This window comes from Arachis hypogaea, chromosome 14 (genome assembly GCF_003086295.3).
Source record: "Arachis hypogaea cultivar Tifrunner chromosome 14, arahy.Tifrunner.gnm2.J5K5, whole genome shotgun sequence".
NCBI lineage: Eukaryota > Viridiplantae > Streptophyta > Magnoliopsida > Fabales > Fabaceae > Arachis > Arachis hypogaea.
Genome location: NC_092049.1, coordinates 7,980,260 through 8,005,745, shown reverse-complemented (window position 1 = coordinate 8,005,745; position 25,486 = coordinate 7,980,260). Strand labels below are relative to the sequence as shown.

At 31.4% G+C, this 25,486-nt stretch overlaps 3 protein-coding genes across 4 annotated transcripts; 2 read left to right on the top strand and 1 right to left on the bottom strand.

Moving 5' to 3' along the window:
• The first annotated feature begins 4,799 nt into the window (after positions 1 to 4,799).
• Positions 4,800 to 7,352, top strand: LOC112741325 (pentatricopeptide repeat-containing protein At4g16390, chloroplastic-like). The gene has a single exon (XM_025790260.3). It carries the CDS (start codon positions 4,918 to 4,920, stop codon positions 7,048 to 7,050), a length of 2,133 nt encoding a protein of 710 aa, XP_025646045.1. The 5' UTR covers positions 4,800 to 4,917; the 3' UTR covers positions 7,051 to 7,352.
• A 1,096-nt stretch (positions 7,353 to 8,448) lies between these two features.
• Positions 8,449 to 11,824, bottom strand: LOC112741326 (microtubule-associated protein 70-5). Of its 2 annotated transcripts, none has more exons than XM_025790262.2 (11): positions 11,410 to 11,824; positions 10,993 to 11,078; positions 10,847 to 10,912; positions 10,574 to 10,744; positions 10,336 to 10,506; positions 10,092 to 10,247; positions 9,864 to 10,010; positions 9,666 to 9,737; positions 9,056 to 9,568; positions 8,806 to 8,953; positions 8,449 to 8,729 (listed from the first exon to the last, which is right to left on the bottom strand). In XM_025790262.2, the coding sequence occupies exons 1-11, from the start codon at positions 11,507 to 11,509 to the stop codon at positions 8,722 to 8,724; spliced, it is 1,638 nt and encodes a 545-aa protein (XP_025646047.1). In that variant the 5' UTR covers positions 11,510 to 11,824; the 3' UTR covers positions 8,449 to 8,721. The 2 variants fall into 2 exon arrangements, with proteins under 2 accessions (XP_025646047.1, XP_025646046.1); XM_025790261.3 differs by having other exon boundaries at positions 8,539 to 8,729; positions 8,806 to 8,968.
• Positions 11,825 to 21,990: 10,166 nt separating this feature from the next.
• On the top strand, positions 21,991 to 25,247 carry LOC112741324 (putative protein FAR1-RELATED SEQUENCE 10). The gene is made up of 4 exons (XM_025790259.3): positions 21,991 to 22,405; positions 22,590 to 23,704; positions 23,784 to 24,227; positions 24,326 to 25,247. The coding sequence occupies exons 2-4, from the start codon at positions 22,685 to 22,687 to the stop codon at positions 24,935 to 24,937; spliced, it is 2,076 nt and encodes a 691-aa protein (XP_025646044.1). The 5' UTR covers positions 21,991 to 22,405; positions 22,590 to 22,684; the 3' UTR covers positions 24,938 to 25,247.
• Positions 25,248 to 25,486: the final 239 nt, after the last annotated feature.

Below are 25,486 nucleotides of genomic sequence, written 5' to 3'. Positions count from 1 at the left end.
ATTATATGCGAGAATTTACCTTGCTTTGCTTGTGTGATTACAAAAATTTAGTGACTTTTAAACAAGTTTTTTAAATATACTAATTAAGGGAGAGATTTTATTATTTTTTATGGAGTTTAAAAGTTGAATAAATTATCAAAAATATTTTTTAAAAAATTAAAATAATAAAAATTTTCTAAACAATTTAAAAGTGCCTTAAAATATAACTAAACAAACTATTTTTTTATAAATAGTAAAAAAAATTGTATTTAAAAAATAATTGATGCATTTCGTCTGAAATTTATTGGAAACATATTTAGAATTTGTATGAAAAATTGAAGCAAATTTCATTTTTTAAATCTCATTTTTTATTTTTAAGATTTCAACCATTCACAACATAAAATTATAAATATTTTTTACTTGGTATAAAATCAACAAATTTTAAAGATAAAAATATTATAATTTTTTAATTATATTTGATAATAAATTTTATCTTTAAAATTTATTTTGATATATATAATATAATATAATACTTTTTCATATTTTAAAAATTTTAGGAATTTAAGTATTATGAGTCTTTCAAAAATGTTAGAAGTTTATCCTATAAAAGTTTTATGGTTTATATTTAATATTTTTTATTAAATAAAAAGTATTGTACTTATTTATCATCTTTAATAACAGGTAATTTTTTTAAAAAAAAATACTACATTCTTTATTTTTTTAAAATGCATTAATATTGAATTCTTTTATAGCACTTCTTGAGGTTCATTTTTTTAGATATTAAATAAAAATTAGTGTAATTTTTTAATATTGAAACCACGATATTTTATAAAATTTTGGAGACCGTAAAATTCGCAGAAGGGGAATTATTAGAACAGATTTTTTTTAGTTCATCAACAGAAATATTTATAAATACAATACACAAATTACGTATTGTAATATTTTAATATTAAAATTATAATACACAAATTGCGTATTATAAATATACAAACTGCGTATTGTCAGTACAATATGTATTCTGTGTATTGTGCTTGTACAAAAAAATACTCTCAAAATAATGTAAAATTCTATTTTTTATAATATCAACGTAAAATTTTATTCATTCTCGAATATTAAAATAAAAAATCCACTTCTTGATAATTCATTAATAGAAAGAAGAATAATTTTTTTCAAAGTGTATATAAAAACTTTTTCTAATTAAAATTATTACAAGCAAAAAATTTGATAAAAATACACGTTAAGTATTAACCTTTTATATTTATCTTTTATACATTAAATTATTAAAAAATATTTTTTTTTCCATTTAAAATACCTTTTAGTATTGTGGCTTAATTTTATCGTTATAGAAGCCTTGTATGTGATGTGTCTGGATATAAATTTATGGGGTACAAGACAAATTTATGAGACAGCTTTTTGTAAGTGTCAGGAGGTAGAACTCGTACCGTGCGAGTTGTTTGTTAAAAAAATTTGCTGAACAAATCGGATGGTCCGATTTGATAGAGAGAAATTTGAATTTTGGAAGAAAAAAATTGGACCGTGTTGTATGTATATCTGAATTTTCATATGAATGGGAAAATCAAATCGCATGGTCCGATTTGATTATTTTAAATTTTTTTGAATCAAGTTATGAACTAATTGAGGGGTCCGATTTGCATAGACGTACATATAAAGTGTGTAACTGGTGGAAGAAATCAGTTTGCGTCTTGTTCGGCTTCTTCTTTTGGTTTCTTCTTATTGTGTTTCTCTCTTGCTTGGTATGAAACAAAAAAATCTGGTAGTCAAGTTTCTGTTCTTGTTTAAGTGAGTGAGGGAAATTGATGACAGAGTTCTTTTAAAAGTGTATTATTTTGGTCAGATTTTGTTACAAACATCTGAAGGAGTAAAATTTGTTTGTGAAAATCTGTTAGATGTTGTTATTCCCTTCACAATCTCATTTGAAGAGTTCAAAGGTGTGATATGTAAAAAGATTGATTCGGAGAGGTCAAAAAAAATATAATGTATTTTATATAGATATCCCATACCGATGTTTGGTGGATTCGTCCAATTTCAAACCAAATATGTAACGGACAAAGCGAGCTTGGAAGAGATGTTTTCAATGTACATTGAAAGCCGGGCTCAAATCTCGTTCATCGAGTTGTACGTTGAATTCGAACAATTTGAGGCTGACCGGAATATTGTACGGGAAGATTACAATAGTGACAGCGAAGAAGAGTTCGAAAGTAATTACGAAGTTGTTGTACGTAATTACCCATATTTATAAAAAGGATTAGAATTTTGTAATAATTTATCTTGATCGATGGGCCAAATAGTTAAGTGAAGTGCGAAAATATACTCAATTAGTATTTGTTTAAAACGAGATACCCTACATAACGCCCTGTAGTGGTGTACTAGGCATGCCGATCCCCAATTGTACTGTCCAATACTGCCAAAATCACGAAATAAAGATAGAAACTTCCAGTGCACAGATGCCCCAGACTTATCCCCAAACAATTGTCTCGATCAACAACATAATGTGGCACTTCACGTACCTCTGTATACTGTTTTCATCATTCAACTGTAAATTTTCTTTTAGATCCCGTAGCCACGTCAGTTTTATGCAGCTTCCTCTACAGTTCGACTTATGCGGTGCAACTCCAAATTGGTGTAAACACTCCGCCTCCAAGACTTCAAAAATACTCATTGTCATCCCTGTGACGGGAAGACTGTCCGTCGGAAGACCAAGAATTATAGCCACATCTTCAAGCGTCACAGCACATTCACCAATCGGAAGGTGAAACGTATGTGTGTCTGGGTGCCACCTTTCGATTAGAGCATTCACCAGTGCTTTCTGACATTAGACTACCCCAATCTGAGATACATGATAAAAATCAGTAAATCGTAAATGCTCCTCCACCCTATCATTGTACCGATTCGGAGGGACTGGGTGATCACGTGAACATTCTTAAACTCTACAAAAACATAACAAATTATTAGTCAACTCAGATAACAATTACTAACTTACTACTAAAAGATAATAATTTTCTAACTAGAGGAACTAAAATATTAAATTCATGCTAAACTTTTTGTTAATTACAAAATTTAGTAATTACCATGTACTAACCTACCAATTAATGAACTCTCATTATTAAAAAATTTGCACAACTGACTCAACAACACATTAATTGAAACCGCATAACTATCATAAATTATTTTACTAAATCCAACTAAAACAAATAATTCTAACTTCTACATTTAATAATTAATCCTTAAAATTATTCATAACTAACTATTAATAATAATAATAACTAACTATTATAATTTCTAAAATTAATTATAAAAATTAATATCATAATTATAATTTCTAAAATTATTATAAAATTTTTTTAACTATGTAGTAATTTTTACTAAGCTATTATTTTAGTCTAACTCAAATATTATCATTCATTCAAATAATCTCTAATTACGTTTAAACAAACATTCTAACTATTATTTAAATATATATTCCTAAATTTAAAAAAATAATAATAATCATTCTATTTATAAACCTAAATTCGTCTTCTAACAACAATAATAATAATTCAGTTCCTAACAATAATAATTACAATTAAAAAATATTAAAAAAATTTCAAAAAAACTTACATATTTTTAAAAATTAATAATAATCATTCTGTTTATATTCCTAAATTCAAATTCTAATAACAATAATAATAATTAACTTTCTAACAATAATAATTATAACTAAAAAATATTACAAAAATTTCAAAAAAAAAACTAACATTTTTTAAAAAATAATAATAATCATTCTATTTATATTTCTAAATTCATTTTCTAACAATAATAATAATTAACTTCTTAACAATAATAATTATAATTAAAAATATTAAAAAAATTTCAAAAAAAAACTTACTTATGTTGAAAAATAATAATGATAATTCTGTTTATATTCCTAAATTCAATTTCTAACAGCAATAATAATTAACTTCCTAACAATGATAATTATAATTAAAAAATATTACAAAAAAAAAAAACTAACGTTTTTTTAAAAAATAATAATAATCATTCTATGTATATTCCTAAATTTATTTTCTAACAATAATAATAATTAACTTTTTAACAATAATAATTATAATTAAACAATATTAAAAAAATTTCAAAACAAAACTTACATATGTTGAAAAATAATAATAATCATTCTGTTTATATTCCTAAATTCAATTTCTAACAACTATAATAATAATTAAGTTTCTAACAATAATAATTATAATTATAAAATTAAAAAATTTCAAAAAAAACTTACATAATCAGAATAGCTGAGATAATGTATAATATAAAGTTCGGAACTATCAACATCTCTAACTTTATGTTTCTTTGGCATTTTAATTTTTTTTCCAGCATGCAGAACAAGAAACAGTGGAGAAAGGAAAAAAAATAAGAGTGTGAGCTCTTTGGTATGAAAGTGAAAGTGATTGTTCACATGATGGGTGTGGGTCTCTACTCTCTTGCATGGGTCTATATTGGGATTAAAGGTACCGTTGCAGGGAGGTGTCTGTGCACGACATGTGTTTAGGGCGTCACAACTCGAACCATGCATTTTGCCCTTAACAACTCGGATCGTCTGATTAGCACTCGCATGATCCGATTTGTGTTACTCTGACACTATAAGAATGTGAAGTACCCGTGTTCTCCATATCCCAATCCAACTCCATTGTGCTCCCATATTCAAATTAAAAAGCGTAGCATGGTTTAGATTTATCTTTTTTTTTTTTATTTAACAAATTGTTTAATTAAAGCAAAAGTAACTAACGCTAGAGTCAAAAGTGCCAATCTTTTTTAACACTAAAATTAAGGTTGACTAACTGAAAAGTTCATTCGTTGTACTTTCCCATAAACCACCAATACTTCCCTCTATCAGAAATTCCGAATACTGAGAGGCAAACTGTGTGACGGTTGAAGGTGCAAATGGCTGAGTCTTACCGTCTACGCTTTTCTCCTTCATCCACCGCCACCTCCACCTCCACCTTCAACTCTCGCTCTTCCTCTTCCCCTCACTTCAAACTTCTAAACTTTCCTTCTTCCTCCCACAAGCTTTCTTACCTCCACACTCAATCCAAAACCCCTCTCCACGCCTCCTCGCACAACCCCTTTACATTTACACAACATCATGAACATCCCAATTCTCCAGAAGCTGCAAATCCTCACGACCCACATGCAAAGTCTCAACCTTTATCCAAAAACCATATTTGGGTCAATCCCAGAAGCTCCAGAGCCAAACACCTTCGCAAGAAGAAATCCCTCTCTTCCATTTCCGGTTCGTCGTTTTCGTCTCTCTTGAGACTTGCAAAGTCTTTAGACTCTTGCAGTCAACAAGATGTCCCTAAAATACTAAACTCCCTAGGGGGCAAGATTGTTGAACACGATGCTGTGTTTGTTCTTGATAACATGCTGAATCCTGAGATTGCACTGATTGTACTTAAGTACTTCCAGCAGAAGATTAAACCCCAAAAGCATGTTGTTCTTTACAATGTGACCCTTAAGTTGTTTAGGGAGGTTAAGGATTTTAAAGGTGCAGAGAAGCTGTTTGATGAAATGATTCAGAGAGGGGTGAAGCCTAGTATTGTTACATTCTCTACTATGATAAGCTGTGCTGCCACGTGTTCGTTGCCACATAAGGCTGTGGAGTGGTTTGAAAACATGCCTAGCTTTGAGTGTGAACCCGATGATAACATATGCTCAACTATGATTTATGCTTATGCGCGTGTTGGTAATGCCTATAAGGCTCTCAGTCTATATGATCGTGCAAAAACTGAGAAGTGGCATGTTGATAAAGTGGCATTCTCAGCATTGATTAAGATGCATGGCAAGGCAGGGAACTATGATGGATGCTTGAATGTCTACAATGATATGAAGTTTTTTGGTACAAAGCCTAACTTGGTAACATATAACAGTGTGTTGTATGCCATGGGGAGAGCAAGGCGCGCCTGGCAAGCAAAGGTTATATACGAAGAGATGGTAAGCAATGGTGTTTCGCCAAATTGGCCAACCTATGCAGCTCTACTGCAAGCCTACTGTAGAGGTCGGTTTAAGGAAGATGCTCTCAGTGTTTATAAGGAAATGAAGGAAAAGGGAATGGACATGAATGTAGTTCTTTATAACATGCTTTTAGCTATGTGTGCTGATGTTGGCTACACAGATAAAGCTGTTGAAATTTTCGAGGACATGAAAAGTTCTGCAGCTTGTCGGCCTGACAGTTTTACGTTCTCATCCTTGATTGACATGTACTCTTGCATTGGGAAAGTTTCAGAGGCAGAAGAGACACTGAATGAAATGATTGATAATGGAATTCAGCCCAATATTTTTGTTCTGACATCGCTTGTGAGGTGCTATGGAAAAGCCAAGAGAATAGATGATGCTGTCAAGATACTTAATCAGTTTTCGGGTTTGGGGATCGTTCCGGATGATCGCTTCTGTGATACTCTTCTGAATATCATGATCCAAACCCCAAAAGAAGAACTTGTTAAGCTAACAGATTGTGTTGAGAAGGCTAATCCGAAGCTCGGTTCTGTGGTAAGATGTTTGTTGGAAGAGCAGAAGGGTGATGTAGTAGATTTTAGAAGGGAAGCATGTGAACTTTTCAACTCAGTTGATGCTGAATCGAAGAAGTCCTTTTGCAATAGTCTAATTGATCTTTGTGTCAACCTGAATAAACCAGATAGAGCATGTGATCTTCTAGACCTGGGGCTGAGGCTTGGGATATATACAGATATACAGTCCAGGTCTCAAACTATGTGGTATCTGCATCTAAAGAGACTCTCACTTGGAGCTGCTCTGACTGCATTATGTTTCTGGATTAATGACTTGTCGAAGGCTTTGGAATCCGGGGAGGACCTTCCGCCATTACTCGGAATTGATACTGGGCTTGGGAAACACAAATTTGCAGATAAAGGTTTGGTAAGTGTCTTCGAATCACATTTGAGGGAACTTAATGCTCCATTCCATGAGGCTACACATAAGGCTGGCTGGTTTTTTACTACAAACAAAGCAGTCAAGTTATGGCTGCAGTCTAGGTGTTCAACTAAAATAGTTGCTGCTTAGAAACTTCAAGGTTTTTTAGGTGTTCTAACAGTGTCTCCCTCACCATTGATGGTGTTATTTTAGGGAGTCATTTGCCAAGTAGTTTTTATGCATTTTCCTATCCCTTTTGCAGAAATTTTGAACTAGTAGATTAGAAAATTAATATCTTTCAAATAAATTTTGGATTTATTAGAGAAAAATGAAGTTCTGATTCTAGTATACACTATACAGTGTAGTGGCTAGCAAAATATGAGTGTTCTTTACTGTAAAGATTTTAGTTACAAAAGATATAATAAGACAAATTTCGTATTATTTTGGACTCTTTTACCTCCTCTTTTACAAAGTAACTATCAATTTGGACAAAGTTGTACATTGAAAATCGATGTATTTGAACAATTTATATATTAATTGAAAATACAGACGACAAAATATTTTAATCTCAAGAATGAAGTATGAAAGGGCTTCTGATTTCAACGCCAAAAGGGGCTTCTGACTTTCTGTTAATAATAATATTTGGGAAGTAGTGGACTTAGAACTTGAAATCTTATCTAAAGAAGCTCTCATATATATATATATATATTAGAAGTCAAAATAAGAATGAATTGTGTGTGATGGCATGCACGTTAAGAAGACCTTCAACTAAAAAATTGACCTAAAGCTCTTTATATAAGGGAGAGAGCTTTTGTTCATTTCATCATGCAGAAAGCACTATGGGAAACTGTATGGCTTGTCACTCTCAACCAAAGAAGCAAACAAGAGGTCCTCTAGTTGAAGAAAGACGAAGAGAGGTCGATGCCTCGGCGCCAGTCGAAAAGATGAGCCCTGCTGATTCTAAACATTACATAACGGTTTGCTCGAAGCTGCAGGATGGGGAGATTTACCATCTTGTGAGAACAAATGACAACAGAAAGCTGAGGACAAGCAGTGTGAAGATTGTGGTGACTACAAAACAATTGGCACTGCTTTTAGGTGGACCAAAGAAGTTAAAAATCAGAAGTGGTGTCGACCGTGTCCGGGAAAGTCCTGTATATCGAGGCTGCAGAAAATGGCTGCCTTCTTTACCAACTATTCCTGAAGTGCAGAACTATTGAATAGTTGTATAGTTTTTGCAGTTAGTATTACAACATTTTCTGAGAGGTTCTGGGTTGTATGTATCTACTAAACAATATCAAGGATGTTTACTTGTTTAAATTTTTAAAAGTAACAGCAGGGAGAACCAATAGTTGTTAACTTTCATTGCTTTAGAGATATTACTGGTAGAATCTCCATGTGTTCAATTGTTTTCAAATAAAAGATTGTAATAATCCATGATGAACATAGGTAGACATCCTTATGGCTATGCAGTTTAGAATTTATATAGAATGAGTCTTGAGATCACTGGGGAACAATTTTCTTCACAACCATCATAATGCAGAAATGTAACTGAAATTGTTTTCTTCATATTAAGTATGCTCATATTCTTGCCGATGTTTTTGATAAACTTGGCTTGTATATAGCATTCCACAGTCAGAGAAAATCAAATATCAATATTATTTATCTAAATATAGTGGAAGACATAGTAATCCTTCTGTGTGTACATTCAAATCCCTGACTCTCTTTCTCCAATTGAGAGTTTATTTCAACACAAATGAAAATCTCATGACAATAAATCTCCTTCATTGTTCTCTAGATAAAGAATCTTCAGCGCTCGCTTTATCGCCCTGCAGTGATTTTGTATCGATGTTAAGGTACTTAAAACAGTTATAACAGTTATCAGAACTTAAAATGTTACAGAACCTTTGAGAGGAGTTGAGCTTCTGTTTCTTCTGTTTATTTCTGACTTTGTTGGTGTAGCCTCCTTTTCTCTAACAGCTGCTTCTCTTCTCATTTTCTTACACTCCACTTCCATTGCCTTTGTAAGTGCATCGACTTTCTTTGTAAGCATCTGCAAGCCATATACCTATTTATCTCATAACAGAATTCAAAGAAACTTGTTTGGAGTAAGAGACAAATATAGAAATTGATTGAATAACTCTGTTACTAGTACCTTTATTTCCTCATCTTTGGTTTGCAAACTACTCTCTTTAACTCCACAAAACTTCCTCAAACTGATGACCTCTTTTTGAAGCCTATCATACAGAAAACCTGAGACCATATCATCCTTGGTTTTGGAGTCATCTGCTTCTCTCTCATTATTGCAGCTATCTAAGTTCATTCCTGTGTTGTTCACCTGCATCTCATTTTCCTTTTCACTACTATCACCAACTTTACTTCTTGCCCATATACCTTTCTTCAACACGTTTTCCGCAGAACCGTGTTTCCTTTTTGTAGTTCCACCTTGTCCTAGGTTCCCAGCAGCAATGTCTGTGTTGTTTTTCATGCTTGGTTTCTGGAACAAAGAGCTTCCAACAGAAGATCCTCTTGGTTGTGATGTGGATCTGCTTCTTAGTCCACTATTAGTAGCTAAAAAACTCAAGATGCTAGACTTTTCTGTTTTTGGAGATTCACCAAACTGTTTTAAGCCTTCTTCTAGTGTTTTCAACCTCAGCTTTAGTTTGTCCTGAAAAGAAAGAAAGAATGAAATAACAAACAACAATATCTACAATATAAGTTGATGCAGATGCTTCTATAATCTATATCAATCTATATAATTTTACCTTCAATTGTGACTCTGCCTTTGCTGTTCTCTCTGATATAGCTAGCTTTTCTTTCAATCGTTGCATCTCGGCCTACATATGTAACAGCATACTTGATCATAAAACATTTCTTGCTCATACTTGAATGGCCAAGTTTTAGGATAAAAGATTCATTTGAACTGCTTTCTTCAGCATCTTTTTTTCATTATAGTTATGTACCTGCATAATCCTCCTTTCTTCTAGCCATTGCCGGACCGGCATGACCTTATCCTTTTCATCCTTCCACTCATTAGCCACAACAGTTGCAACTCTGTTAGCTGAAACTTTCACTCTTGCTAGCTCCCTCTCCAATGTCCTCTTCTCCTCCTGAAAAGTTTGTGCAAAATCATGTTACTACAAAGACCAACCATAAGTTTCAAAATGCAAGAATTCATAACATATGCCTACTTGCAGTTCAGAAATCTGTCGCTTATAGTCTCGAACGGCGTTAGCAGTTGTTCCACTAGCTAATATGACCTCCTCAAGTTCATGAATGGTTTGGCTAAGCTTTTCAACTTCCATGATCTTTTGGCGATGCGTTTTCTCTAAGATTTTGTTCTCCTCCTGTCAATGGTAAGATGAAAATTGATTGAACAGCATAATAGTTTCACTATAGAAACCAATTGTGAACAAGAATCATAGAAACTCATGCCTGGCAAATCTCAATCTGTCTCTTCAGATCAAAGTTTTCATTCTGTACTTCCTCAACTATTAGAGCCCTCTCTAGTGCACTTCTTAATATCCTCTCTGCTTCGAGCAATGCCGACTCTTTCGACTTTGTGAGCCGTTCCAATGCCTTCTTATCTTCTTGCAGTGCTTTAATCTGAAGCAAAGATGGGTGTTAGGACTATCATTTTATATAATTCTCCTACTTTTCAATATAATCATACCTCATTTTTATACAACTTGATCTCATCCTCAAGAGGAGTGATCACACTCTCAAATGGAATATAATCATCATCCTTCTCATCTAAATGTACCCTTCTAAGAGCTGCTTCTGCTGCATATTGCGCAGCCAAGGCGTCTTTCTTTTCTTCTGTCAGTTTCTTGATTTCTAGATTCTTCACATGAACAGATTTTGAAGTAAATGGATTTTAGAACTTAGCATTGTTTGACATGCTTCTATCTATGTTACAATCTATACTATTACTATATCAGTGTACCTTGTCCTTAAGATGATTCTCGGTTGTTCTAAGTTTCTGATCCAGTTTACTAACTTCATTTCTCAGCTGGAATTGGAGAAAAATTAAGTTTCAATCTACTGATAGTGTAAGCAATAATAAATAAATAAACTAAGCATTAAAAGTACCTCTTCTATGGCCTTATCCTTGAGAGCTTCAGTTGCCCTTAAGGCCTTGACTTCACCCTGGCAAGTTGCAAGTTCCTTACCCTTTTCTGCAATGGTTTCACAACTTAGTTATCATATTAATAGATGAATACACACTGAGATATGAAATTCTCATACCATATTCATTTTCCTATGTTGTGACTCATTTATTATATAATTGAAGTTAATGATTCCTTTCATGAACAAACAATGTGTGCTATTGTTAGTTAAATCCTTCTATTATATAATATCTCTCTACCAACTTTTGAAGTTTTAATAAAATTGATTTGCAGTGCTTAATTGACTTAAAAAGCCAACATTATTAAAGTCAAAAGGAACCATATGCTGAAGCATATAATAGAAAACAATATGAGAGAGATAGATATATGTATTGTGAACCTATGAGTTGGTTTTGGAAACCATTAATCTCCAAGACCAAAGGGTTATGTAGGACAAGTGGAACCTCCTCTTCACCATTTAGCTCTCCCAAAGTCACCATCTCAAACACAAAAATGGTCACACTAAGTTCAACTAGGCTTAATGGATATGTATATATACTTGATTTTCCTTTTTCTCCTTTGGTTTTCTTGTTTAGTGGTGGTAAATGCACACAAGAGATATATGTGTAAGGCTTAGTCCAAAAACACCAACAAGAAATGATGATTCAAGTGCAATGTGTATATATATATATATGGTGGAAATTCAAGTGCAGTGAACTTCACGTGAAGTTGATACCTGAGAGCTGTTAGATAATTTAACTGATTTGACTAAATTTTCATCTAACGGCTCTGAAGTATCAACTTCACGTGAAGTCGACTTCACCCTGAATTTTCACTTATATATATAATACTTAGTGTGTGTGTGAGAGAGAGAATTATGGCTGAAAATATGAAAGTCTATTCTTGTAAGGAATTGACCGTAAAGAGTGGCAAGGCATTCCCCTTCAGTGAAGCAAGCTTCAGAACTAGTAACTAGTTTAGTTCATTGGATCCTCCTAAATTCTTCCATGATAGCAACCCTTACTTTCTTTTTCTTCTTTTTTTTTTTGTTAATTTTTATTTTAAAAAAACATTTAATTTTGATGCATTTAGAGTGTAAAAAAATTTATTTGATCATCCAATCAAAAATTAATTATTTTTAATAATATGACATTACACAATTAGTATATAAAAATTAAATTCTTTTAAAATGTTTTCAAGTCAAAAGATAAATAACATCAAAGCTAGTTCAATAGGTGAAATTTGTCTCACACTTATAAATATTATAAAGATCATACTTTTAAGTCAATTTGTAATATCTATAATTAATTGTACTAAGTCAGATATGATAATCATGTTAGGAAAATGGATTAGGTGGATGCTTTTATTCAGTGAAAAATGATAATTACAGTGATGCCAAATGTTATTTGTTGGTTACTACTTATACCTTCTAGAACAAAATTATTTTTCCTACCTGAATTCATTACCAATCATATAGCATAAAATAAATAAATAAATAAATAATAAAATAAAAAGTACTGCACTAGTGGTTGGTCACATTTCTGCATAGTTTTTCATACAAATATACAGTCATATTGTTTTTTCAGCTGACATATTTTGCTTCAATCTCAATTAACATTAATATTATTAGATATACAAAGAAGTTCTCGAATATGAAGATAAAAGACTTCATAGAACTAGAGTATATGATTGAATTTTTAACAGTTTTAATTGAAAACAACATGGTTATATACTTAAAAAAATTGTAACTCCTATGGTAAAACTCTCCTCTATTTTTTTTTGGGTTAAATTACACCGTTGATCCCTACACTTTCAGTGAAATTGCAAATTAGTCTCTACACTTTAAAAGTTTGTAATTAGATCTCTAAAAAGAATTAAAATTTATAATTTAGCCTCTGTTGTTCAAAAAATGTTTGATTTAACAGAATATTCTCAACATATTCTCTATTTTAACAGAATATTCTCAACATATTTTGAAAATATTTTGTTAAATCAACACTTTTTAAACGGCCGGAACTAAATTATAAATTTTAATTCTCTTTAGAGACCTAATTACAAACTTTTAAAGTGTAGGAACTAATTTACAATTTTACTAAAAGTGTAGAGACCAACCGTGTAATTTAACTTTTTTTTTTTTTTAAATGCTATGAAAAAACATAAGAAAGCCTTAAAAAAATTGTAACTCTTTTTGGCATAGTAACTAATGCTTCATTCATTTCATTTGAAATCTAAAAATTGTCATATCAATCTTGTTTCATAAAATAATATATATCATTTTGGACTATTGTATTGCTTAAGCGCTAAAAACGTTTTTAGATCATTTTTTCTTTTACTTATTTGAAGCCACTCAAAAGGCAATGATATATATATACTACTTAATTAAGAGTCATGACTCTACTTTGAAAGAGACCAACTAAAGTGGCTTCAAAGTACAAATATATAAATTTGAAAATCAATATTAAAAGTTGTCATCTTTGCTTATAAGTATATTAATTAAAAAAGGTTAAAGAAAAGAAAAAGAAAAACGGCTTCTACACACAAAGAAAGGTGTGTGTTTTGCTTATTCTATGTTTGGATATATGTTACAACAAATGGAAGGGTTTACCTACAACCACAAATCTTCTTCACTTTAAAATAGACAAGAGTCACATAGATACATACTAAGTTTTTTTTTTTTTTTGGTTTGCACCAGGGTACGGGTATCCATCAGGCCGGAAGCCCAATGACTAATCCCTCGGGTACTGAGGCAAAGTGGGCAACCCTCCCAAGCAAGCAAGCTCCATTTCCATCCTCGAGTGAGTATCGAATCCGAGAGAGATGGTTAAGGGATACAAACCCTCATCCATCTGTGCTAACTTGCGTTGGTAAATACATACTAAACCCTAAACCCTAAACCCTAAACCCTAAACCCTAATTCATTTCAATTAAAAAAAAAAACAGAGTTAAAAGGAGTTTTTTTATCATTGTATATAGTTGTATAGTTCTATACTTGTATATAATGAAAATTATGATAATTTACTTTAAATTTTGATCTCTTTTGTATTTTTTATTTTTCAAGTAATTTTTTTTTGGTAAATTGTTAACTATATAAAAAATAAAAAACGATCCAATAAGCATGTGAGCACTAGTATTATATTATGTAATTGAAGTTAATGATTCTTAATTTGATTTTACATTATTACTTACAATAGTTTGATAGTGATGTGATATAATAGTGGGATCAAACTAATTTTATAAGTTGGAGTGATTGTTATTATCTTTAAGGCACATATTTTATATATGTTGGTTTAAATTAGTGGAAATAAAAATTAAATAATCTCTCCAACCAAAAACAAAAAGGATCGGATTAACAATATGAACTAAGATGACGAACACATATATAAAATAGAAAAATAATGTATAGCATGAAATATATAAATATTTACGTGCTCAAACTTAAAAGCTAAACTAAAATACTTGTCATCAACTAAAATATTCAGCATTTGTCTAAAATCTAAACGTGCAGCGACTTCTAAATAAATATATTTCAGCAAATAAAAAATGAAACTCGATGACTAAAGACAATTTTTTAAAAAATAACCACTCATCCTGACTAAAGACAAGTTAATAAAATAACGGAAGCCTCTACCCAAAATGGTAGTTGTAGAAAGGGATGTTTTTATCTTTGTCCATCAATTGTAATGTATAAGTATGTAATTTAAAATAAATAAATGAAGAATTATTTTCTCAATTGTCTTCTAGTCGTAACATTTTTTTTGAGAAGTAAAAAAAATTAGAACAAAAGTCATAAGACAAGGTAATGATAATAATAATAATAATAATAATAATAATAATAATAATAATAATAATTATTATACAATTATTTTATAATCCACAATCCAAGTATGTTGGTACTACTACTAGTCAAATATTCCACATGACAGTTTTCATTAGAAATTGAGTTTTCATTAGAAATTGGGCTCCATGCTATGCTGATTTTATTTTATGGGTCAAGGATTTAATTGCTTTTCTAAATTGAGCCCATTCTAACTTCATGAAGTATTCACTATGGTATAGTGCTCTTTGGTTCAATATCCACAATGTGATGCAATGATATGAAATCCAAGTTTTCTTGAATGGACTCAAAAAGGGTATCCTTAGAACCAAAGCAAACTAACTCTTTGGTGGGCTTTGATCCTTTTGGGTTGGTTATCCAAATATAAAATAATTAAACTAACTTGCTTAATTAAGTGATAAGTTCATTCGTCTACTTAAACAAGTGTCAGGAGTTCGAATTTCGCCTTGTACATGCAACAACCCATTGTCCAGCGATAGACTTTTAAATGAAGCTTAGATCTGTGTCATTGATTTGTCGGGCTGAAGGATACTGTAGGCAACAAATAAATAAATAAATAAATAAAAGTGTTTATGTTCATCTGAAGTTGAATGTTGATTGACTTTTCACTTTTGTCTCTTTTGCCATGTCTTTTTTACATAAGATTGAAGACCACTTCTCACCTCAAATTGGTCACAAATTTCATCATCTACATCTTTATCAGCCACTCATGAGATTGAAGGTTACCCCATACCTCAAATTTAGACATTCATCTCTTTTGAATATAAATGGCCACATATAGTTTTTTTTTTTTAATTTGTTTGTGAGTGTGGAAGATTCATTAAAAAGTCTTATTTAAAAGTTAACATCTATTAGTATGTGAGAAAAAAGTTTGGACTACTTGAGTATGTTATCTCAAATTCAAGTTTTGCCTATTTGAGGGGACAAAAAATAGTAAAAGAGAAATTACTTTGTATAAACAATTAAATTTAAGTATATAAATAAAATAGAAAAATATCATTTTAAGTGGTAAGATGAATAAAAATAATTATTAAAAAGAATAATAACCATCATAAAATTAAAATAAAAAATTATCAAACAAAAATATAAAAATTCTAATATTATGGCATAAAATTATTCATCTTAAAATTTAAATTATTAAATAATATTACATTACCCTAACATTCACAATTTTATTATACTATCATTAAATTTACACTAAGCTTAATATTTTTTTTTGGTGACACACTAAGCTTAATAATATGTCTTCAACCTTAGCTTTTTCTAAATGAGAAACAAAATCTTTGTATAAAGATTTCTATTTCTTACAAAATAATAATGATTTAAAGGCCTGTCCTCACACGTGGGTGGTGGAGAGTGATGGCACCAAAGACTAAAGAAGAAACCTTAGATCCAAAGGAATAACAAAGCTTTGCCAAAACCCAAAATGACTCTCAAAATGTTCATTGATTAATTTTTGAGTTCTTGATTCCAATCACCATTAACAAGAATAAGTAGAGTTGCTTGTCCTTGTGGACTAATCTTCGTTATCTCAAATTAAAATCTCCAATTAAAATAAAGGGCATCACCGCAAACCGACCAATCAAGAATCAATACCAAAACATTCCATCAAGGTTGTTCATTTACTAATATGCCCTTCAAATTTGGTCCATAAAGCAATTATTCAAAAGTTTATTATCCCTTCCCCCGTCCTGGCCGTCCATGATATGATAAGAATATTTAATTTGGAGTCATTATTCACTTCTTAATGCAAATAGTTTTCATCATCTTTCTTGTCTCGTTTGGGAGTTATACCTAATGCTGAGATCGTTAATCATAATTTTGGAAAGAGATGTTTTAATGCCAATCTTTTTTCTAAAAAAAAATTACAAGGACAGAACAAACAGACGAAAAATATAAAATAGACAATTCGTTATTTAATTAATAATTATATTACATGTATAGTAAAAATCAACTAATAAATTAACTATTAATATAAAAAATATGTTAAAATATAAAATATATATTAAAAAATATATACAACATCATATATATTTATATATAAATATATAATAACTGATATTTAGTATATACGTAATATTTTTTTAACCAATTAATTTTAAGTATTGTAAATATAATTAAATATTTCACATAATTTAGTTATATATACGTATTATCTTTTGTTTATACATTTTTTAATCTCAAATTTTATTAACAAAATGGTGACTTCTACAATTCTAAAAATTTTGATTGCTTTTTTTAACAATTTTTTTTATTCTAAGTGAAGTTGATCCATTTTTCATGTGAGGGCAGTTTGGGAAAAAATTCATATACTTTTTTATAAATTTAATTTTAATATACTATCAATAAAAGATAATTTTATACGTACATCGAATTACGTATCATCACATCAATAAAAATAATTACTTTTTATATTAATTTCATAAATAATCATCCAAAAAATAAATATAATTATATCACTGTGTAAAACGTTTTATACAATCAGTGCATTAAAATTAAACTCCTCCAGTATGTTAAAAATAATTGGCATATGGGGCAAGTAACATTTGAAACATCATTGAGAGCATAAAGAATCTCTTCACACATATATAATACTTTGCCAACTCCAATGTTGTTACACTATACACATCTTTATTTATTCTCCCTTTTTCCCTTATTATTCTTCTCTCTTATTTCTCTAGAGTTAATCAAGGTGCTTGTTGTAATACTAATCCATGGATGTATCAGAAAGGCTTCTAAGGTATAGATACCATATAAGCACAGTGATAGCAATTTCAGTTTTATTGTCTTTGATGTTGTATGCAGCACCAAGATTTGTTACAATATTGGCATATTTCTGGCCATTGTTTGCTTCCACAACAGTCTTCTTGGTTGCAATAATAGCCTTTGGAGGGGTTTCAAAGTTCTCAACTGATGAATTATCTCACCATCATGATCTTCATGGTGAGAAAGCTGGTGAGGGACTCTTGGATTATGTAGCAGGTGTAGGATCAACATCATAGTGAGGATTCTCACAGCTTCTAAAACATGTTAATGATGACGGGGTGTTTATGTAATTTCATGAGGCTTAATTAGTTTAGAAACCCTTTAATTTTCATGCTTGATTTCTGGTGACCTGGTTGATGCTCCAAAAGGAAATTGTATCAATCTAATTTGTATAATAATTGTCACAGAAATATCAAAGAAAATAAGCAAGTGTAAAAAACTGTTCTGTTCCACCTCCTCTTTTACTTTGTCTTCACCTTCTTATATATGTTTTCATTGCATTTGTTACTTAATATACATTCATGGAGTGTTACATGAATGTATATTCTTCCATGAATGCAAGGATTTTGCAGCAAAAGTAAAAAAAAAAATATATATATATATATATATATATATATATATTATATAATTATTTTTATATAAAATTTATAATTAAAAATTATTAAATAATAATAATAATTTAATTAAATATATTAAATTATCAAATTATTTATTATCAATTTTATATAAAAATAAATCTACGAAACGATTCATAATATTATAAATTACAAAGTAATAGGAACATATATTATAATTTTAATATATTTTAAAGGTTAATACTTAATAGTCAAATTAGTTCTTGAAAGATAAGACATTCTTTAAATTCGTTCTTAAAAGATTTTTTTAATTAAATTAGTTCTTTAAAGATTTCAAATTAATCATATATGTCCTTTAGATACTCCACTCACAATTTTCATCAATGATTAATGATGTAAAATATTAAGTGATAGTATACATGACACATAACATGTTTAATTAGACGTTAATTAAATATGTTTATAAAAATCTATCAATTTAGTCACTAGGTCATATTTGGAATAGAATTTTTGTAATTGAAAAAATGATTAAATTAATAAATTTTCATAAACATATTTAGTATATCCAATTAGACATATCAGGTATTATATATGTTATCAATTAATATTTTACAACATCAATTTTTGAAAAAAATTGTTAATGAAGTGACTGGAGGACAAATATGATTTATTCACGATCTTTAAATGACCAATTTAATTCAAAAAGTCTTTTAAATATAAATTTAAAAAATGTCTTATCTTTCAAAACTAATATGACTATTAATTCTATATTTTAATATATAAGAACATATATAGGAACATAATATTGTAAATTGTAAAGGGCTAAGGCCTAAGGATAACTATAAGTCTATAACTAATACTTTTAAGATAAGTATGAGTTTTATTGGGGACCATATAGAATGGTCAGTTATAATTAATTAGAGAATTACAACTTGTGGCTTTAGACTTTAGAGACATGATATCATTGTTTTAGTTCTGAGGTCATCTTTAGGAGTAATAAAGTGATTTTATTTTATTTTTTCCTAAAGCATCTACCTTATCAAGCTAAGTGTTGAAAACACCGCCTTTAATTTCTGAATTTATTTAAAAAGAATTTAAGATACCACTATATCCTGTTAATTGGTCCTACACTTGCACACAGAAATTTTTCTGCATTTGTTCACTTTTCAAAATAAGACTCTCTAAATATTCTGATATAATAATATAATCCTTGATAGATGAATGTCTATGACAAGTTCATGCATTTTGCAATTTTCCTTAGAACTTTATAAATGTGGGTGATATATTATATAAAAAATACATTGCAAATGCAAGTAAAACGAGGAACATTCATGTGCCTTTGCACCACTTCCCTTCCATAGACATTAACTTCTTTAACCATATTGCAAATAAACACAGATTGATTAGTATTAATCTATAGAAAAAACTACCAAAAGTAACCATGACATTTACGAATGCTGACAAAAGTACCCATAAACTAAGAAAATTAACGATGTATCTATGGAAAATGAGTTTTGTATGACAAAAATATCCGAACACTAATTTTTTGTTGATTTTTTAATAAAATTTTTAAATTATCTCACCCTCAACCTTAACTCACTTTTTCAATCTTCCATAACTCAACATGCACCTTTAAAATCATTGCCATAGAATCCAAACTACTCCTACAACAGACAAAATAAACCTTTATGGTGCAACATAGAATTGCAGCGCCGAGATTAACAAAAGAATCAATCAATACCGATGAAGAATCAGAGAAAGAATTATAAAGAAGCAGTTTTTAGTCGTTTCAGTTGTTTTTTCCTTTTTTTTTTTTCTTAATTTGGGGGCTTTCTTTGTGTGAAGGGATGTGGTAAAAAAAATGAAAAAGAGCTCACCATACTAAATTTATCTGCCAAGAACCGGTCGAAGTCCTCTACCACCACTACCATTGATTTCGGCCTGGTCTATTATAGAAGTAATTTTGAACTCCATAACAAAGATTTTAAAGGTGCAGGTTGGGTTATGGAAGGTTGGAAAAGTGAGTTGAGGTTGAGAGTGGGGGTAGTTTGGAAATTTTATTAAAAAATCAACAAAAAATTAGGATTTGGATACTTTTGTCATACAAAATCCATCTTCCATAGGTATATCGTTAATTTCCTTAGTTTATGGGTACTTTTGTCAGCGTTCGTAAACTTTATGGGTACTTTTAGTAGTTTTTCCTAATCTATAAAACATGGATACTTTGCTGGGTTGTCATGTCTGCGTATTGAATACATTTCGGATACGACATTCGTCTTACACGCGTGTCTTATAAGAATCTAATATTCGTGTGTCTGCATGTATGTCGTGTCGTGTCCCGTGTCCGTATTCATCATAGGTATTAATACTATGTCTATATGTTATAGGAAAAATTTAAAGTGTGTCGGGAACACCAGTATTCCAGTTATTTTAACCGTTGATTTCAATTAATATATATTATATATATTTTTTATAGTTTAGATCAACGGTTAAAACAACTGGAATATCGGTGTTACCAGTACACTTGAAACCCTTCCTACGTTATATTGTGTTGTTATGTTTACATATAACTTTATTCTCAATCCCCATTGCCTCCATAGTCCATTGATGAGGTGCAATTCTTGGTTTAAAGCACTTTCCATATATACTATTTATGAAGTTGTTATCTTTTTTTTTTTCTTCGTTTCATACTGGAATTCCTTTTACTCCACCACATATAATACAGTATAGATGAATGAAAGATAGAGTCTGAGTCTATTTGAACATTTTTAATCAATTTTTAGTACTGAGTGAAGAAGTAAAAACATAGAAATGAGAATTTTGTTTGTGTCTCTCAGATGTCAGATCCCTTTTTATGTGTGTCTTGTGAATTTAAATGCATCACTTTAATTTGCTCTGATTACTATGAGAGTGACAATTTTGTTGGAAGGCCCATTTTTGCCAGTGTTCTTCTTCTGTGTCTAACTGTGCCACTCAATATATATTCAGATCAAAGTATCAAACAATGCAAAACATGAGCTTCATTGATTGAGACTTGAGTGGCTCTAGTCCCCATGACTGATAATATTCCCTCTCTTTCCAAAGATTTGTTATGGAAAGTAATCTTGTAACTTAATTAGTAACTTTTATAATTCTAATCTAACACAATTCAATTATTTTTTAATCTAAATGAAAAGTCAAAGATAGACACTTATTTGAGATGGATCAGAATCATGTTGAAACAATTGCAGTGAAGAAAAAAAAAATGCATAGCTACTTCCAAGAGAGTGGTTGCTGGCTGCTGCTAAAATCATGTATGTATTTGGCAGTGTTAGGATATAGGTCCAAGAGAATCTCTGCATGAGTCATGCCCAATTAAGACATGAATGCATATACATAAAGAGAGAAAGATACAAAGGTGAAGATGAAGAAAAAGAGAGAATCTCTGCATGAGTCTGCTCCTTTTGTCACCATGTATGTATTGTCCAAAAGCCTTGTACCATTTCTCCTTTGGCAATAGGTAATAAGAACAACACTATCCATATTCAACAACATTAGTTCACAATATCAGAAGTGAGAATGTGCATTATTGTTGGGGGAATACTGAATAAGAAAACATATAATGGTAAAACTTTTCATACATTTTCTAGTACAATCATGGGATCACAATCACTTTAATCCAGCCTTTCCAAAAAATGAAAAGCAAACTTCTTTTTTTTCCTTTTGCAAAATTCACATATGAATGCACTTTATTCTACAGCACCTTTTTAGGCCCAGTTGAACAATAGCAAGAGTGTCATTAAAAAGAAAGGGCATAACATCAATTAGGCACAAATCAAGAATAGGAACCTCAGAAAGTTGCATCTAGTATTTCAACTCAGAAATTGACTTCCATAATTGTGCAAAATTCTGTCAAATTAATGAAATTAACCAAACAAGAACAACCTCTCCTCTTGTTTTCTTTTTTTTTGGACTGGATCCTTTTGGTTTTTCAATTGGCCCATAAAAACCCTAGCCCAATATCCAAAGTGGATTTCAATTTAGTTGAGCAAAAAGCGAAAATTGCCACCCCCCCAAAAAAAAAAAATCCCCTTTCCCACCCAAAAATGGTTTCTTTCTTCAATTTTGAGGGAATTCTCGGAACCTGTAATAAAGAACAGAAACAACAGGAGGATCAAGAGACAAATCAGAATTAGAGAAACAAGGAAGGGGTTTAAGTACTCTCTGCTACTTTATCTCTGGTACGATTCTTCAACTCATACCTACTTCCCTCAAACTTTGTAGCTCAAAAAATTCACTCATTTCCGCAATTTTCAATCTTTTGCTTTGAAAATTTCGTGGTATTAAAAAAGTCTCTCTTTTTCTTAAAAATAATTAGGTTGCCCACTTTTTCTTTTTCAATTCTGTCTGTCTTTTTCTTTCTAGGTGTTTGCTTATGCTTGTAAATGCTTACATGGTTCTGGGTCGCTTAAAAGTGTGTAACTTTAAGTGATTTCGACACTCAAATTTGAAGCTGGACAATGACTTCCATACCTTCAAAAAACTTATGGATTAGGAGGCAACAATGCCCTTGTGGGGATTGGAAGTGTTACATTACATATGAGGGTGATTCTGATGAAGGTTCTAGAGCAGAAGAATTGGTAAAGGCAGAAAAAGCTTCATCCGGTGCCATGATCACCCCATATGTTGGAATGGTATTTAAGAGTGATGATGAAGCTTTTGAGTATTATGGCAATTTTGCTAGAAAGAATGGGTTTTCTGTTAGGAAGGAAAGGTCTAGGGTTAGCCCCCAGTTGGGGATTTACAAGCGTGACTTTGTTTGTTACCGTTCTGGATTCGCCCCGGTGAAGAGGAAGCCCAATGGAGAACACCATAGAGATAGGAAATCGGTTAGGTGTGGATGCGATGCGAAAATGTATCTGTCTAAGGAGGTGGTTGAAGGTGTTTCCCAGTGGTTTGTTGTGCAATTCAGCAATATCCACAATCATGAGCTATTGGAAGATGACCAAGTGCGCCTTCTTCCGGCTTATCGAAAGATTCACGAGGCCGATCAAGAGCGCATACTATTGCTTTCTAAAGCAGGGTTTCCGATACATCGGATAGTGAAGATGTTAGAGCTGGAAAAGGGGATTCAAGGTGGGCAATTGCCCTATTTGGAGAGGGATGTGAGGAACTTTGTTCAAAACCGTAAGAAGGTTGTTCAAGAGAACGAGGCATTGCTCAGTGAGAAGAGAGAAAACGATCTATCAGAACTTCTTGAGGCATGCAAAGCCATGAAAGAAGTTGATGTTGACTTTGTTTATGATTTTACAGTGGATGAGAATGATAAAGTTGAAAATGTAGCTTGGTCATATGGTGACTCTGTTAATGCAAATGCTATGTTTGGGGATGTAGTTTATTTCGACACGACATATCGATCAATCACTTATGGATTGCTCTTTGGAGTGTGGTTTGGTATTGATAGCTGTGGCAGAACCATCTTTTTCGGTTCTGTTTTGTTGCAGGATGAAACTCCTCAGTCCTTCTCATGGGCATTGCAGGTTTACTACTAGCATACTCTCTAAGATTTTACTTCTGCCTTTATAATTATCCTCTTATGATGATTATCCCTCGATACAGACTTTTGTCCGATTCATGAACGGAAGATGTCCACAAACAATTCTAACTGATCTTGACCCCGGGCTTAAAGATGCCATTAGAAGCGAATATCCAGGAACTAAACATGTCATTCCACCATGGAATATTCTATACAAGGTACCAAGTTGGTTTTCTCTTCATGTTGGGCCACGCTATGCAGAATTTAAATCCATGTTTGATGCATTAATTCAAATTGAGAATACCGAGGAGTTTGAACTACAGTGGAGAGACATGATTTCTGTGTTTGGATTTGGTTCAGATAAACACATTGGTTTACTGTATTCTGTTCGAGCATCCTGGGCACAATCCTATGTGAGAGGTTACTTTCTAGCTCGAATGTCTACAATAGCTTACTCAAAATCAATAGATGCTTTTCTGAAAGGGATCTTCGCCGCACAAACATGTTTGCGTAGCTTTTTCGAGCAGGTATGTATACTAGTAAGAAGTAATTTGCCTCCTACGCTCGCACTAGCATTGTTTACTATACCAGTGATATAATTATTCACTGTTTCAAATTGTTGCAGATTGGCATTTCTGCGAACATCCAACATCAAGCGCATCAGGAGACTCACTATATGCATCTGAAAACTTGCATACCTGTTGAAGAGCATGCACGGAGTATCCTCACGCCTTTTGCTTTTAATGCTTTGCAGCAAGAGTTATTGCTGGCCATGCAATATGCTGCATCTGAGATGGCCAATGGATCGTATATTGTGCGGCATTTCAAAAGTATGGATGGAGAACGGCTTGTAATATGGTTGGCCGAAGACGAACAAATTCACTGCTCTTGCAAGGAATTTGAATCCTCTGGGATATTATGCAGACATGCTCTTCGTGTGTTCATCTTAAAGAATTACTTTCAGCTGCCTGACAAATACTATTTAAGCAGATGGAGACGGGAATGTACTTTACTGATTGATGATGATCACAACAATCAAATTACTGATGGGGAGTGGTTTCAAGAGTACCAGTCCCTAGCCGAAACTTTATTTTCAGAATCCTCGATTACAAAGGAACGATCTGACTATGCTCGAAGTGAACTGACAAAAGAACTTACCAGGATTCTCAATGAGGTCAGAAATCTGCCGGACACCGATGAAGTCCTAATGAACATGACTGTATCGCCGACCAGTTAGTTAGAAGTGTTGGTTTTTATATACATGATTACATAATATGCTAGTTTGAAAAGAGTTGCAAAGCAGAGAATGGCAGAACAGTAAGTTTTGAAGGGAAAATTGCCAAAACACTTTCAGCATGTGTTTGAAATGGCTAATTTACATGTACATGTACATTGATATGATTTTTCTTGTATCATTTTTTACATCATTGTCTTCTCAAATCCATGAAATGTTTATGATTTTGCTCAAGATTACAATAAATGCCCCTAGCTATCTGTTTGGTTGGATGATAGATAATAAAAGTGAATATTGTAGTGTGTTGAGGATACTTCCATTGTTGAATTAGTTGAGTAAAATTTAGTTATCATCTAGTTGAGTCAGTTTTTCTATGTTGCTCCAATTAATGAAATGTTGTCTATATCAGATTCTGATTTTAAAATTTTACTATTTTGTGATTGTATCCTGCACTTTTGGTGGCATGCTAAACATATATTTAATGTTTTTAACCTTCTTTTTTTTTTCACAAATTACTAGAAATAAAAAACAGCAACTCAAACAAAAAAGTGT

What these genes read in the sequence shown, in the direction of transcription:
- LOC112741325 (XM_025790260.3), top strand. Translation starts at nt 4,918, where the DNA reads ATGGCTGAGTCTTACCGTCTACGCTTTTCTCCTTCATCCACCGCCACC.
- LOC112741324 (XM_025790259.3), top strand. Translation starts at nt 22,685, where the DNA reads ATGACTTCCATACCTTCAAAAAACTTATGGATTAGGAGGCAACAATGC. An exon ending in CCTTCTCATGGGCATTGCAG is followed by an intron (nt 23,705 to 23,783) that starts GTTTACTACTAG and finishes CCCTCGATACAG; the next exon opens with ACTTTTGTCCGATTCATGAA. An exon ending in TGCGTAGCTTTTTCGAGCAG is followed by an intron (nt 24,228 to 24,325) that starts GTATGTATACTA and finishes AAATTGTTGCAG; the next exon opens with ATTGGCATTTCTGCGAACAT.
- LOC112741326 (XM_025790261.3), bottom strand. Translation starts at nt 11,509, where the DNA reads ATGGTGACTTTGGGAGAGCTAAATGGTGAAGAGGAGGTTCCACTTGTC. An exon ending in AGGATAAGGCCATAGAAGAG is followed by an intron (nt 10,913 to 10,992) that starts GTACTTTTAATG and finishes CTCCAATTCCAG; the next exon opens with CTGAGAAATGAAGTTAGTAA. An exon ending in AGAATCATCTTAAGGACAAG is followed by an intron (nt 10,745 to 10,846) that starts GTACACTGATAT and finishes GTTCATGTGAAG; the next exon opens with AATCTAGAAATCAAGAAACT.